The 15,955-nt window shown below is 36.4% G+C and overlaps 1 protein-coding gene across 1 annotated transcript in view; it reads right to left on the reverse strand.

The window, feature by feature from the left end:
* Window positions 1–15,955, reverse strand: part of parga (poly (ADP-ribose) glycohydrolase a) — a 36,440-nt gene that overhangs the window by 16,801 nt on the left and 3,684 nt on the right. Inside the window, exons 2-12 of the mRNA XM_088351358.1 lie at window positions 14,624–14,686; window positions 13,989–14,546; window positions 12,733–12,874; window positions 11,324–11,446; window positions 11,168–11,248; window positions 10,823–10,897; window positions 6,154–6,246; window positions 4,036–4,190; window positions 945–1,024; window positions 812–872; window positions 101–176 (exon numbers count right to left, since the gene is read on the reverse strand). Of these exons, the coding sequence (XP_088207484.1) occupies window positions 101–176; window positions 812–872; window positions 945–1,024; window positions 4,036–4,190; window positions 6,154–6,246; window positions 10,823–10,897; window positions 11,168–11,248; window positions 11,324–11,446; window positions 12,733–12,874; window positions 13,989–14,546; window positions 14,624–14,652 (1,473 nt within the window). The 5' untranslated portion in view covers window positions 14,653–14,686. The remainder of the gene's footprint in view (window positions 1–100; window positions 177–811; window positions 873–944; window positions 1,025–4,035; window positions 4,191–6,153; window positions 6,247–10,822; window positions 10,898–11,167; window positions 11,249–11,323; window positions 11,447–12,732; window positions 12,875–13,988; window positions 14,547–14,623; window positions 14,687–15,955) is intronic.

The following is a 15,955-nucleotide window of genomic DNA, read 5'->3' on the forward strand; positions in this document are numbered from 1 at the left end:
TTGGCAGGTATGTAATATCCATTACTTTTTGTTTTTAAAGCCCAGTGTCAAAATTGCTTGCAAAAACTGTAGACATTGAATATTGAAATGGATTTCATACCTGGAGCATCCCGTAACCTTCATCCTCAATTTTCCCTTCACAGGTGACATGTAATCGTGTTAGCTGTGCCTGGGAGCTTAAAAGAGAAAAAAACACTTCAATTTTGACATTTCAGTACACACTTCTTTTATCATACAGAAATACACTTAAAATACAAATGATAGCTTACAAATGATGAGCACAGTTACAGTTTACACTTATGCCACTCATACAAAAACACATTGGCATTATGCATTTCTTCCTTATATGGGTTGACCTAAAAATATTGCTTTGGTATGCAAGTGTGGGGCAAATATGTTTTTTGCTCAATTAAATATTTTTGCTCTTATTTCATAATGTATTTAACTCATTTGTCTTGTAAACTAAGTCAAATAGTATTTGTAAACTGCTAATATATTATTTTGTTTACCAAGAAAATACATAAATGAGCATTATTCTTCATCAACAATGATAAAAAGAGCAAAAAAATATGTTATGATAATAATCCGTCACAATTCTGCTCATCTTAAAGATTACTTTTTTATTTAAAAAAATACTTAAAACATAGTGAAATTTTAGTAATACTCAAAACTAACAAAAACACAATTGTGATTTTTTTTTTTACTTGTCCAAAAAAAGGAAGTTATTTTCGTTATTTTGATGACAGCACTTCTTCAAAGTATAAATTTATTTAGAGTATTTGTGAGGTGTTCATAAAAAAAGAAGTAATACTTCTCCCAGGAAGGAAGGGTGCTCAACGCTTTTCTTGTGAACGTCACAAGGCCCTTTGGTCCTAAAACAATAGCTCGTTTATTTTGTTTTAATCAAAATGCATTGAAAGGAGTGATTTCTTTGTGATGCTTACTGGTTTGCGTAACTCTCCTGAAGTAACAGATGAGTGTTTTCAGCTTCTCGATTTTTCGTAGCGAGGATCCTTCGAATAACCTATAAATGGGGGGAGATCAAGTGGAGTTTTCATCAAAAAGGTTGTCACATCTTGTCAGAGTTAAAAATACTGCATGCGAGATTTACAAGCAGACAAATAGCCTCACAACCAGGCGTCCCCCTCTTCTTTTTTTTTTTCAAACAAAATTTGTCAACATTACTTGCTATAAAAAGTAAGGGCGTAGCTGTTTCTGACAAGACATTAAAAACAGCAAAAGGTTATATTTTTAGGTTGCAGGGACAAAAAAAAGCAGAACATTGAACACAGGAATGGGACGAGAGGAGAATCCAATTGGAGGACAAAGGAAGGAAAGGAAAGATAGGAAGACTAAGAACAAAAATGATCCTAATTTTTAAATTATATTAATGACTCCTTAGCAGAGTGTTCCTAAATACTAATATTCAGAAGAGAATTATTATATTTTTCTTTTTGATTTACATATTTTAATTTATATCTTTGAATGTTTTTACAGAGGTTCTGTGTGGTTTCAGTCTACATTGGTTAAAATCCAAATTGGAAATAGATAAAAGTTCTTGTTTTTAATATTTTTTATAGCGCCGAAGAAATATTTTTTTTATTTTGTATTTTGTTGTGTAGTTTTTCAGGGATTCTGCGTTGCTTGACTTTAAAATGGCTTAATATAAAAAGCTTCAAAATTTAAATTAGTTAAACATTTTACTTTAAAGTGAAAAAATAAAAACTAGCATAATATAGTAGTATAATACTATTTTTAATAGTTTATTTCATGCATAATGTTACATTGTTTTTGGTAATATATTTGTTAAAGCAACAATAAATACACCACACCAGCAAATGTTATCCTTGAATAAGGAATTATTTTTCAAGCATATTGTTTTTTTTGTAATACAAATTATGACTTGCTGTGAGTAAATATGTGCCGCATGGTATTTAAAAGGTTTATTATTGCTTAATAGGGGTAGTTGCAATCATTAATAAGAGGAGCAATTGGCGGGGTTGGGGAACGGGTATGCAATAACGTCCGGTAAACCATGCTCCAAGGACTCACCGGGGTCTCAGAAAATTCTATGGGAAACACTGCCACAATATTTTCTTTCAGAGAAAAACAGTCGCTGAAGAGGCGCATTTCAGCCTACAGTCCTCCCTTCCCAACATATCAATCACTTAACGAGGACAAACCTCGACAGTTCTGCCAAAAAAGCAATCAGCAGATTGCTTGCCGCGCTGCCTGTCCAAGACAGAACGCAACCGTAGCCAATAAGCAAAGTGACGGACACTCCCTCAATTATAAGGAGGGAGTGAGCGGGGGAGGGCTTGGACGGTAACGATCCACAGACCATTTCAGCCGCAGCCGCTTGTCTTGTCTCATTCGTTTCACAAACTCGATTCGATATAACTCAAGAAGAAATGCTGATACTGAAGGTGTATCTGCAAGCTCTGTGACAGTAATCGATACTTATGATATTACACAGTCTTCCATGCTTAGCCTCCTGTTAACATCTGATTCAGAAGAAGTAGATGGCTGATAAAGCTACGGGTCCAAAGAGCTTAAGAAGGCTCAAAGTAAGAGTCATAAAATAATGTAATCAAAATACCTCGCGTTGACTATTCAAAAGACTCAAATGTCGAAAAAATGTACTACTCAAAAACCTCCATCCCCATCATGCTATAATCTCGTACATTTTCCACTTTATGATGTTGCAAATTTGGAACCAGTTTTGGAGGGAGACAAGCAAAGGCTTGCTTACTATGTTAAAAATCTTGGCAGCAGAAAGCACAAAGCCAAATGAATTAAGCTGTCACTTAATTACATTACAACCCAATCACGCTGATAAGATGCTTGGGTTTTTCTTCAAAGACATTTTGCCAAAGGGCGTATATTTAGTATTGATGGATGGACGTGTTATCATCAATATTGAGCAATCTTTGTTTTGTCCACACCAATATTACGTGATCACTTAAAATAAATAAATAAATGAATAAATAAATAAATATATAGATCTTGGGGAAGTTGGGCGTGAGAGAAAATGATTGAGAAGATTTTCTTTATTCAGTGCAGGACTCTTATTCATTAATTCTAGTCACAGTGGACCAGGATTTATTCATACAACTGAAAAGGAATGTACTGGTAATTTTAAAATAAATCATTTAACTTTTTGAATGTTTTTAAGAGCAGGATATATCCTCCTGTTGGTAAGCCGGCAGAGCTCACTGTCAATATAAGGCACAAACACATGCGGACCGGATGTTACTAAACATGTGGCTAATGAGGAGACTGCCCTTCAAAGAGATGAGGGAAAATTAAATTGAGACAAAACCTGGAGGTTGTCCAGCAGGTAAGGCAGTGGCTGTAAATATAATATGACAGATGGTGTTTTTCTTCTTTCAAATATGACGCACTAAATTTAATTTTCAACATCATTGTCTAATAAATTTGGGGAAATGACCTGCATTGTCTTAAGAGGTACCATGCATAGCCAAGTGACTAAGACCCTTTATTTTTACTAATGCTGCTCCATTATATGTAAAATAGAAAAAGAATGTACAAATGGTTGGGCTGCGTGTCATCAGTTTATAAATCCCTCGACCTAACAAAAAATGAGAGATGCATAAAATTTAAAATGCCCCCTAGTTTTATCCAAAGTTACACAAACCACTTGAGACAATAAAAAAACAACATTGTGAAATATTTGACACAGCTTTGAATGGTATAGCAGATTAAGATGAATATGTTACTAGGGTTTTGTCAAGGAGCCAGTGCCCCCTATAGGAATACCCAACCCTAAATCACGGCAAAACAGAACTAACTTAATAAATAAATAAAAAAGAAGCACTGAGAACAACTGGTACATTTCAAACTTATAATATGAAGTTGTTCCTGAAAATGAATTTATTTACAACTTATTCAAAGTCCATTTAGTCCGGAGCAACCATAGAGAATAACCATATTGGAAACATAATCAAATCGAGATTAACAAGCCTTTGGCACAAGAGGTTGCTGTCAATATTACAAAGTGAGCCAGTCCTTCACCTGTTGAAGTTGATATCGGGATAGTTGCAGTACTCTGACTTGCGGGAGTTGCGTCGCGGGAAGGTGCAAAAAAATGCGTTGGCCAGAAGACAGGCGATTTGCTCCTGAGACATGGTGATGGAATGGTTCATCTGCGATTTCAGCAGGGGGATTGGCTGGCAAAGAGACAGAAAAAAGGGTCACTCTAAAAACAATGCCAAGAACTGACAGACACTGATAATTTGAGGAGAAAAAAAAGCCCAGTATATAAAGTTAAAAATAAATTAACGCAGGTTTGTCATTACAGACGCTCCCCTGCTTACGACCATTCGAGTTACGATAAACGGTAGATACGAACTTTTTTTCCGGGATGTCGAAAAATACTTGGACATAGATTTTGTATTGTGTGCACCTTTTTCCGAGTACAGACAGTATTGTAGTGCTTCTTTCCGCCACTACCTGCGTGTGGCGCTGGGAGCTCACACAGCATCCACCCCGAAGAGGAAATCCGGCGATCTCTTCCCAGTTTGTGCGTAAACATACTATGTATACAGTATCTCCAGCGCGCTAAGAACTTTGACGTTTTTATTGTTTAATATCTCGTGCGTCCATACAATATGGTTGGTGTAAAGTGTAAAGAAGAAACAAGAATGGAATAAAAAACGTAGATGCGGTTGAGAAAATGGTTGGATCGCTTTTTTTCAGCCACTTTTTACCATGGAGGAGGAAAGCGCCTAACTCTTGAAGCCTATCTTCCAAAAGTAAGTTAAACTTAATGTGCTCTATATAGATAAAGTTATTTTATGAAATAATTATTTTTTAGAACAAAATAATACAGGTTACTTATACAAGCCTTTAACATACTTATACAATCCTTAAACATACAAAATATAGCACTGAAGCAACTTACGAACAAATTCAACTTACGATCGTTCGTAAGTAGGTCAGCGTCTGTATTTGTGAATTAATAAAACTATATTTACATAAATACACAATAAAACACAACTAAAAAAAACAATCTTAAATATTAAGGTGGAAATAAATACAATTATAAAAAATATCATTATACACCAGTTCAGGGTGTCCCCTGCCCACTGCCGGAGGATAGCTGGGATGGGCTCCAGCACCCCCGCGACCCTACTGAGGATAAGCTGTGCAGGTAATGGATGGATGGATCATTATACATCAGCACAAAAAAACATGAATACATAATGTTCAAAGATACAAGATTGCAACCTTTTTTATTTTTTTTTGCTAACCGAGTTGGATGATTAGTCTTTGCAATCTAACAAGCAAAAGAGACAAATGGTGCTCTATTATATAAATGATCAGAAGTAATAAAAGTTTCTGTTCTCATGCTGGGTAACATTGACCCTGTCCAGTACACAGGTTCATATATCTGGACTGATTTAAGCCCAAGAACCTCCCAAGTTAATGGATCAATACCAGCTCTAATAATACAAAGCTGAGCATCTAGCCTGAAGCTCATTTTGTAATATGAATCTGAGCCGAACGGAATCTTCATTGTCAAACTGCTGGAAAGAAAGTTTTTTTCCTGGGGTGAAATGCCGGATTAAAAATGAAAGCCCTGGTGCGTCTTGTGGATTGTTGCTTTGATCAGTACAATGCCTGTAACAAAGAGGCATTGAGAATAAACCCCCTATCTCAAAAATGTTCTCTTCTTTTATATATTCCACGCAGTTATTTTAAGTATTTTTTCTTCTTTTTTTTAACTAGATCCGTCTATGTACTTATTGTCATATTCAGGTGAAAAAATGTTTACCTTTTAAAATCTTCCCTCCATGAGTTTAAGTTATTTTAAGTGAAGTTTTTTACTAAATCTAAAAAATATATTTAAAAAAATACAGAAATAAAGAACATGGAGGTGCTCTAACACTGGTAGGGCGTGGTTTGATGTCTTGAAATATTTTCCTGAGGCTACCTGCTGCCATCCCTATCAGTGTGGATAAGCCTCCTTCAGGCCCCTTTCCTTACATAGTTAGTCTATGCCTTGCCGTAAGTGTATTTATTGAATAATTGTATTTGTTTCATTATTTATTCAGTTTTTTTATCTTATTTTGATTACTGAGCATGCCTGTGTAATTAACACTGGAAAATGACATGTAAATGACAACATACCATGGTGCAGAGGCGTGGAGCGCTCAGTGCCAGCTTGACCATGGAAGGCAGTACAGTCTCATACAGGTGCTGAACCTCACAATGCTCAAGAAACTAGAGGGAGAAAAGTAAATTATTGATGAGGACATCCTTGAAAACACAGTCTGTTAATTTTTCGCATTATATTGTGTAAATAAATAAATATGTTACGGACAGAAAGAGTTCCTAAGTGCAATCGGTAAAAAAAAAAAAAAAAAGACTGCGGGCTTTTCTCATATCTAACATAACTCCAATAATAAAAAGAGCACTCCGTAGTGTTACAATCCAATTTCCTGCTTCACCTCGGGGATGGAACGTCGAGAACAAATACTGTGAAGCCATCTTATGTATCTGTAAGTTTTATACAAGCCACATTTGTTCAGCTCTCCCTTAATCAGTAAACAAGACCTACAAGCTCACCACCTAAGTGACAGACTTGTTGAAGTAAAAAAAAAATGAGATAGGCTGATGGCAAAAGTCAAGCATCTTCTGCTAATTAGTAAAATCCACATAAGGTAATCCAGGTGGAAAAACCTGAAGCATCCCATTATGGGGATTACACAATGTTGATGGAAGTCCCTCGGGAGGAAATTATATTTCACTCAACACACTTCCGAATTAGTGAAACAAAATAAAAAGGCCTCTCGATGTAGACGCAGAGAAAAAAACAAAAAGGCACATCAAACTGTGAAGGGTGCCTACCGCTATAAACTTCAGCCTCCAGCCTGCCTCAGCAAATCCTCCCGAAAATAAACACACTTACTCCCGTCATACGGGCAGATTTACAACGCCATCACTTATGAGCATATTGGCTTCAAATGCCCATGCAGTAAATCCCTCGCCTTATTCTATCAAGGTAAGCAGAGCAGCTGATTAAATGGGCCTTCTGGAGCAAATGCAAATGACCACTCGCAAAGAGCAGCCGGCCTGGTTTGATTTTCTGAAGCCGGAGCTTTTGCTGGGCAATTTATCCGGGGAACGTTTATATGGTAGCGGAGCAGGTCTGACTAAACGCTGTCAGATGTAACAAGCTGGCAGCCGTCGTAAAACGCTCCCCTGGGACTAATAGATGCTAGATGGAGGATGTGGCAGTATGAAGAGAGAAATATGATCTTATACACAGTTTACCTCAACTGGCTTTTCGCAGGTTCCGCTCATTAACTTGTTGGATATCAACATAATAAAGTTTGCTGGCAGCAGCTTACGGTAACACACATTCCTACAAAAAACATGTAGTGCTTAATTATAGTATTTCATAATCTAGGGCAGAGTATCATTTTCTAATTTTCAAAAATTTATTTTGTATTTTGTATCTAGGACAGTTTTTTGGGTAGGAGCTTTCTCTTCTGAATAATACAGATAGAACTGGTTTCCGTGATTCACGGTTCACTGATCCCTTAATTGCCTGGTTCATCAAAACAACACTTCCAGTGTTTTTTGGGGGGCAAGTACGGCTTGGCGGTGCCCATTCACCTACGGGGCATTTTTGGGGTTGGCTACCCCACATTAAGAAATACAGGTTTCCCCGGTTACCAGTAGCAGGAGAAGCCTCCTGATCTGACTCAGATACAGCACCTTCATCGATCAGGAAACGAATCCTACATACAAAGTTTAAAATTTACATCAGTTTTTCTTTTACATTTTACACTGTCTTCTGATATGTCACAGAGGCCATTAAAATAGTGAGAAAAGGTTGGAGACTAATTTGTCAAACGATTATTTGTTGATGAATCTCTAAAAAAAATGTTTTAAGGATTCTACATTCTGGAGGAGTTGATGAATGTGGGTAGAAGTACATAAATATATGAAAAAATGCAGAATCAAACTATTAACCAACATTAATTTGTTGTATAAGACACTACTACTCTAAACACAGAACCATGTGTCTATAAAATAAAAGTGAAGAAACTAAATCTACCCTTACCTATCCTTTCTTGGGGATTATCACCCTGAGAGTCGTGGGCTCAGGTAACAATCAGTTGTAATACTAATATTAATGAAAATCAAAGTTTTCCAAAGTTATGGTTAAAATTAAATTTCAAATTAAATTATGTAGAGTAGGAATTTTCTCATTTTTGTGAGAATGCCCTGTTTGAATGAATACAATTTTACACAAACATGGTTCGACTTTCATAATTGTAATCCAAGAAATGTAAATATAAAATAGAAAGACAGTGACTTCAGCAAAAACATTTGGAAATTTCTATGAACATTTCTAGAAAACGGCAATATACAAAATAAGAAATATAAGAAATCATATATGTATACATTATATATATATATATATATATCAGTTAAGAAATCATAATTTCATCCGATATCCAGCCCACACAACCAAAGTTAACCAACCTATAGTCAAATTCCGAACCAGGCTCCAGTAATCAAGTACTCACAGAATTGATTACTCATTTACATGAAATCCAAGCCTTTTTCGAGTGTGCATTTTTGTTTTTTTAGTAGTCACATATGTAATATACATCAGAACGACTGATGCAACTTAGCGTTTGACAAACATAAGTGGGAAATGCTTGACAAAGCACAAATGTTTGCGTGGTCCCTAAGGCATCAGTTGTATTTTGCCCTGGATGGGTTCCACGGCAGGCCTTTAGACATTTATCACAAAGTGGCACAGTGACAGTTTCATTTGGCAGGAGAGAAATACGATGACAATTTCCAGACTCGTCCCAATTTGTATAATTCTTATTTCTTTTAATCTCTCCTACAGCCTGAGGGGGTGTCAATCGATGAAGCCTGGCTGTGGTATGTCTGGACAATGACTCGTCACAAATGTTTGTTTAATTGAATATTACCTGAACAACCCCCTTTTATCAATGTGTAAACTAACAATACTGTAGGCAGTGTTTACAATTTAAAACATAACTTGTTTACTGGCAGCCTATACAAAGTGGACTTTTTTAATGGTCAACGACCATGAAAATGTAAAATGGAACGCAGAAGAAATACTCACTGCATTTAAGTAGAGGTCGGCCAGTGAAAGGGCAAATTTGAAAGTCTTACCTAGCATCATTTTAGATGGGATGGATCCTTTTAATTAAATTGGATAAAGCAATAAAGTGACTCAAGCAACCAATCAATGGCAAAAACATCAACTTACACCAAGTCATTAGTCCAAGGATTGGAAATTTCAACAACCATTTACAAGTTTACATCTAGCAGTAGGTGTGGGGCTATAATTTCTTTATGTACAATACTGTATATTCCCAAAAAATAGTTCCATTAGGATAATTATGTGTGCAGTAAGATAAATCAGATCCTGTCATATTGAAAATGATGTACTCTGTAGTTGAAATAGGGCCATCACCACCTTAAACAATTGCATAAAACTGAGAATATATATTTTGCGGCTTATTTGGGATTTTTCTTGCTAAGTGTTAGTGCACTATTGATGCAATGGACTATTTTTTATTGCATTACTGTATTATTATAACCTAGGCCAGTCTCAATGCATTACGTTGCAAATATTTTACCTATTTATCCTGACAGTCTTTAATCATATGATTCTCTTCAAAGTCTTTATTACATAGCTGCCCTGGAGGAGCAATGTCGAATTTTGTTGCATACAATGTTTCACTACGTTGTTGTAAATGACAATTTTTTTCCTACTACAGAAAAGAGATGTAAGGATTAATAATCAAGTCAACTATTTGGAACACACTAATCCACTGTTGAAATTTCTTGATATTGTATCATATCAAACAGCAATTATCAAGTCTAAGGCAAAAACTGGTTATCATCAAAAAATATGAAGAACACATTTCAGACTCGGGAGGAAGGCTATCACTTTAGGGGATAACATAACTTTAAAATCTTAAATGTAAAAACAATATTGAAAAGTTTTTGTATATCTATAACCGGTGTAAAACCATGGAACAATCTCAATGAGGACCTGAAGTAAAGTCAAAATATCATCAGGTCAAGAAAAGGTACAAATATATGTTGCTTAGGGTACAAAGGAGAATGACCATGAATAAATAATTACTGGTGAATTTGATTTATGTATCAATGTATGGCATAGTAACGAGAGGCAGAAAGATCAGGTTGTATATACAGTAGGTATATATATATATATATATATATATATATATATATATACAGGGATCAGAATGGAGATTTTCATTTTCAGCTGAAATAGCCAGGGTCCAGGAATAAAGCAGGGCGGAAAAAGTCGGAATGCCTTTGGGGTTCAAAAACAGCGAAAATCCGCGGATCTGCGGAAAATTCTGATCCCTGTATATATATATATATATATATATATATATATGTGTATATATGTGAATATATATGTAAGTACGCAAATAGGATTGTAAAAGTGTAAATGCACGTATGTCAGTGTATATACAGTATGCACATGTGTATGTATAATACGTGCATTTACTTATAAAATTGGTGTTTGAATTGTTTTGTAAAGGGGTGAGAGCTAATAAGATATGTCTCTGCCACTTCTTTCTGAATATACATTTTGTTTTCTCTTTCTTTGTTTGCTGTTTTACAAGTTTCTGTGTTGAGAAATTGATAATAAGCAGGAAGCCTTGCAGTACTTATTGTGCATATTCAGAATAAATGACTACAAAAAAAACAACAACAACAATTCAGACAATCTAAATAATGCCTTTCCATGCATTACTCTTACCTCAGTGCAAAGAAGGTTCAGGGCAGTGAAGTCCCATTTCTTTGCATGTGCTGTATTATATCTCAAGATACTGTCCTAATGGGAAGAAATCCGTAAAATATCATATCAGGACTAAAAAAAATATTCAAATGGAGATGAAATGCATGATGAAGTTAAGTATCAGGAGCAACAGCAAAACTGAAGGGTGATCGTTTTGCAAACACTACCCTCTGGTGGATGTTGTTGGTGCAAAATGGACGAAAAAAACTGATAACAATACTGTTAAAATTTAAGGGTGAGTAAAATGAAAATAGTACTGGATTTGTTTCTGATTTTGAGATGCACATTATTGACAAACCGTCTTACCCTTACATCCAGAGAACTTTTGAAACCTCCTTGCAGGGAAGAGTGTATCAACTCCCAACGACTCTGGACACCACCTCCATCCTATAATGAATTTTTTTTAGGATCAATGTCATGACTGCAACTTTAATTTGATTTACATCAGTGTCTATTTTGGACCTCTGTCTCTATTGGAAATAAATTCTTCTCAGAGCAAGGCATCTTGACATGCACATCGTCCCATGTGTCTTTGAACTTGCCAGGGTACGGGACGGGCACCTCTCCTTCTCTGAGGAGATCTGTCTGTAACACGGGAAAAACAAATAGGACGGATTTTCAAGAACATTTGTTGACGAACAGTTATCCCATTCAGTTCTACTGGTAACGTCAAATCTTATTTTCTATTAAAGTTAGCTGGAAATTTTAAACAGTAATCCCTCACTATATTTATTTGGTTTATTTTTGGCCGTTTTGCTACTTTGCGGGCATTCTTCTTGCATTGGGTTCTGCATTCTGATTGACTAAACAGTGACTCTGCCTCTTCCTTACCTAAGCGACAATAATGATGCAGTTCTATTTATACACGTACGTAAAACAACCCGTCAAATTTACATCACCTACATTCAAATTGTCTTCCAATTTCGTGTTTCATGAACTTCAGCAAGTAGCTCAAGAATGGACCCTTTAAAGAGCTGTTGATCACAGTTCTCCAATGTAATCAATGGTGACATGTCAGCAAGGGCATATATTTGGCATGTACGAGGATGGTGGGCGGCAGTAGCTCAGGAGGTAGAGCGCTCGTCTTGGGATCAAGGGCACCCAGTTAGAATCCCGGCTCGTCCGTGTTACATGTCAAAGTGTCCTTGGGTAAGACACTGAACCCCTAATACCCCCAATAAGCAGGTTAGCGCCTTACATGGCTGCAAGGCCGCCATTGGGAAATGTGGAGCACATTGTAAAGCGCTTTGGGAAGTCATTGACTTGAAAAGCTCTATATAAATGCAGCTCATTTCATTTCATGACGCGTTTCCCCCAAGATCGAGAGATCATTGTTTTGTCCACACCAATATCATGTAATAACCCTCCGCCCCAAAAAAGATTGGTCGATCAACTTCTTATTCACCTAGCAGTGCAGAATGGATTGAATGCTGTGTGACGCATAGGACCAATGTATTGGCTGCGCCTTTCCCCTATTTTCACGTGAAACTTATATTTGTTAATGATTTGGTACTCATCAATGCCAACCACAAACCTACGCCCTCGTATGTCAGTGTTTAAGGATCTTTTTGCCAAGAAGAGAGAAAAAAAAAATGCTGTAGTGCAATATAGCAGGAAGATTGTTTTCAAAATTATAATTTAAAAGTACAAGTTATTTGTAAAACCAAAATAAAAAACACGTTTATAAAGTAAAGTACTTTTATTGGCTTAACCAATGATTGAGCCTGTAAATAAGGTTTGTTATTTGGTTTCACTGGTTCATTTTGGAACTCAAACCCTGCAGAAAATGAGGGATTACTGTATATGACTTTCCATACCCCATCCACAAAATTGCCATATTTTCTAAAGAAAGGATTATGTAGTTTCCTTACCCTTACTGTGATGGTGTGGTTAGACATGACTTTCAAGTGAGACAATGGGGGTGCGCACTGAGGCATCCTGTTAAGATCATCAACGGGGGTTCCGAGCCATCTTTTGATCGCGTCGTGCACAGGAGATGGAACACTTAAGAGACTAGAAGAGAATGACCAGTGTTATGGAGGTGGTCAACAGAAACATAACGTAACACGGTTAGGGTTAGGACATTTTAAACATAGTCAACAGGAATTTGATTTTGGTTAAAACAAAAAGATGCGAGCAGATCTGCTTTGCAAAGATTTTCATTTTGTTCTGCTGGAAAATTATTCTGATAATTCTAGGTCTTTTTTCTTACTATATTCAAATAAGAAAATGTAAAGGAAATGAAAGTCTTCTTCCAAAGTAAGATTATTTTTACAGTGATCAGTACACACACATAGAATATCAAAGGGGAAATGTAGTATCATAATTGCTTTTAGGGGAAACTTTGTTGTTTCACAGGTAAATCACTTCTTTTTGTGTCATGTAAATAAACCTAGCTTTCTTTTCATTTATCTTGAGCATATAGCCATGAATTTCCGCTGATAGAGATTATGATGCCAATAGGTGTATTTTAATTTTAAATTGTAAAAAATATCAATAAAAAGTGTTTAGAGAATTCTCTAATCTAGTTTTTAGTAAAGATTTTCTACAGGTTGGTTATCAAATTCTATCATGTATCAAATTCATGATCTGTGGGCCAAATATGGCCCACCACATTGTTATATGTGACTGGCTAGACATTGCTAAGATGAAAATAAGCTTACATCCCAAAATGACCTGCAGTTATGCTGAATTGAGGAAACGTATGTTGTTGTCATTTCACTTAAAAGTCACGGACGCAAAGTTGAAGGAAATATGAAAAATAAAAAAGAAAAAGAAAAAATTGGGGTGTCGTTGCAATAGTTTAAAGAAGCTGCCTTCTAAAACAGCGAAGTTCCCATATTCAGGTAAAAATCTTCATAAAACATAAAAAGCAGAAAATATAAAAGCATTTAAAATAGTGTTTGTGTGCTTTTTTGTTACTTTTCAGACTGCATGAGTTTCCCTAAGTAAAAAACAGTAATGAAAAATAATCGAATTGTTGTTTTTTTCTTTTCTTTTTTAACATGCACATTTGATAAACGTTACAAGTGTTTATTTCTTGGTGAAGGAAAAACATATTGAGGAAAGATAAATGAGCTAAATGAGTTTGACACCACCATTGTATGGGAACAAAAACGATAAATACCTTTCACAAGTGGAACCAGAATGGTTGATATTGAAATCTTGGCTCAAATCTGAGAAGTCGCTACAGTCTGCCACCACAGCATCCCCAGTTGATGCATGTGAAAGTCCAGCGCCAGACACGGAAACACAGCAATGTGATTTCTCTCCCCGAGAATCTTTGCACTGTTCAGAGCAAGCTCCGCCATCTCCTGCTAAGTTGTTGACATGCAGTGTTTTGCCTATAGGGCTTGTGGGACTTTGCATCTCCACGTCGTTGGATGAAAGGCCCTTCTTGGGACTGGAGGCGCAGCCCGGTTTGTGACTGGCAGCATGCACAGCAACACAGGTTGTTTTTACAGGGTGAGGGCCCGGGGAACTGGGCCTCTTTGATTTTTGTCCATTAGAACACTCAAGAGGTGCTGGATTACACCTGATGCTTGACAGAGGAGGGTCACAACACCCGCTTGAGGACCCACAATCCATTAAAGTCTGAGAGGATGTCCCTGGCATAAAAATATCTCTATCTTTCACTGGGGTTCGGCAGAAGACCTCGGCTGATGTACATTCAGATTGGCTATCACTGACGTATTAGAGAAAGAAAAAGAAAATGATTACGAATGCATACAATCAAATTACAATCAGAAGCCTGTTGTTTACCTCCTCTGAGAATCCATTTCAGCATCCATTTTCGAGTGGTTAGAGATGGCGAGTCGATGAAAACTACAAGATAAAATACAGAACATATTTCAGTGTTAAAATAATTCAATACAATTTTAATAATGTTGTTCATTTGAAACACTATAGGTTTTAAAGTAGTTCAAGGTAAGTCATGAAGTTGGCTAAGGCTTGCTTGCTTTTTACTACCCCTTTTCGAACATGTTAACATTATTTTTGTTGTTGAGTCATTGTTTTTGTCCTATTTTTATTCTCTAATGTTCAAAATAAAGTTTTCTTTCATAGATCAGTGTTTTTAAAACCAGTGTGCCAGGGCACACTCATGTGCCGTGAGACCTTGTCTAGTATGCTTCAGGAAATTGCACCATTTTAATATTGAAAAAAATCATGCCACCGCTTAAAATGGTTGCTTTCTATGGTAATCAGGTCGGTAACAAACATCCATCCATATGAGTAGTGGGCAGCAGATTACTTAAGCTGTTTAAGATTTTATTGCAAAAAATAATGAAAATGTATGAAATAAAGTGGGCAGAACGGCGGCCCAGTGGTTAGCGCGTTTGCGCCACAGTTTTGAGGTCATGAGATTGAACCTCCAGTGTGGAGTTTGCATGTTGTCCCCGTTTTTGCGTAGGTTTCCTCCGGGCACTCCGGTTTCCCCCCGCATTCCAAAAACATGCATGTCAGGTTAATTGGCTGGTTCAAAATGGTCCCTAAGTTTGAATGAGCGACCGAGTTGTCTGTCCCAGTGTGCCCTGCAACTGGCTGGCAACCAGTTCAGGGTGTCCCCTGCCCACTGCCTGAAGATGGCTGGGGTGGGCTCCAGCACACCTGCATCCTTACTGAGGATAAGCAGTGCAGATAATGGATGGATGGATGGATGGATGAAAAAAAGTAAATATCTTGCACAGAATGTTGCCGATTTTACAAATACTGTGTTGAATAAATAAAAGTTAGACTGTAGAAACAGGGTTCCTACAGCTGAAGGAGAGTTAAATACAAAAATGTTTTTAATGGCTTTTGAAATCAAATTTGAAACAAAGTCCACAAAAAACACAATTGAAACAAACAAGACAAAAAACCCACATGAATTGGGGGCAAAAGTTTATTTTAGAAAAAAAAAATTACATTTTGGTCCAGTTAAAAACTTTACAAACACATTATACTGCCAATTCTGACCACATGACTACTTAACTCATTCAATGCCATAACGTATACATACAATTTCAGAAGCATTGTCCCTGAGTGCCAAAACCTAAAAAAAAAAATTGTTTTTATTTTTTTATTAAAAAAAAGAAAAAACAATATGATGTGTCT

Source organism: Urocampus carinirostris, chromosome 13 (assembly GCF_059441175.1).
Source record: "Urocampus carinirostris isolate Australia breed hairy pipefish chromosome 13, RoL_Ucar_1.0, whole genome shotgun sequence".
NCBI lineage: Eukaryota > Metazoa > Chordata > Actinopteri > Syngnathiformes > Syngnathidae > Urocampus > Urocampus carinirostris.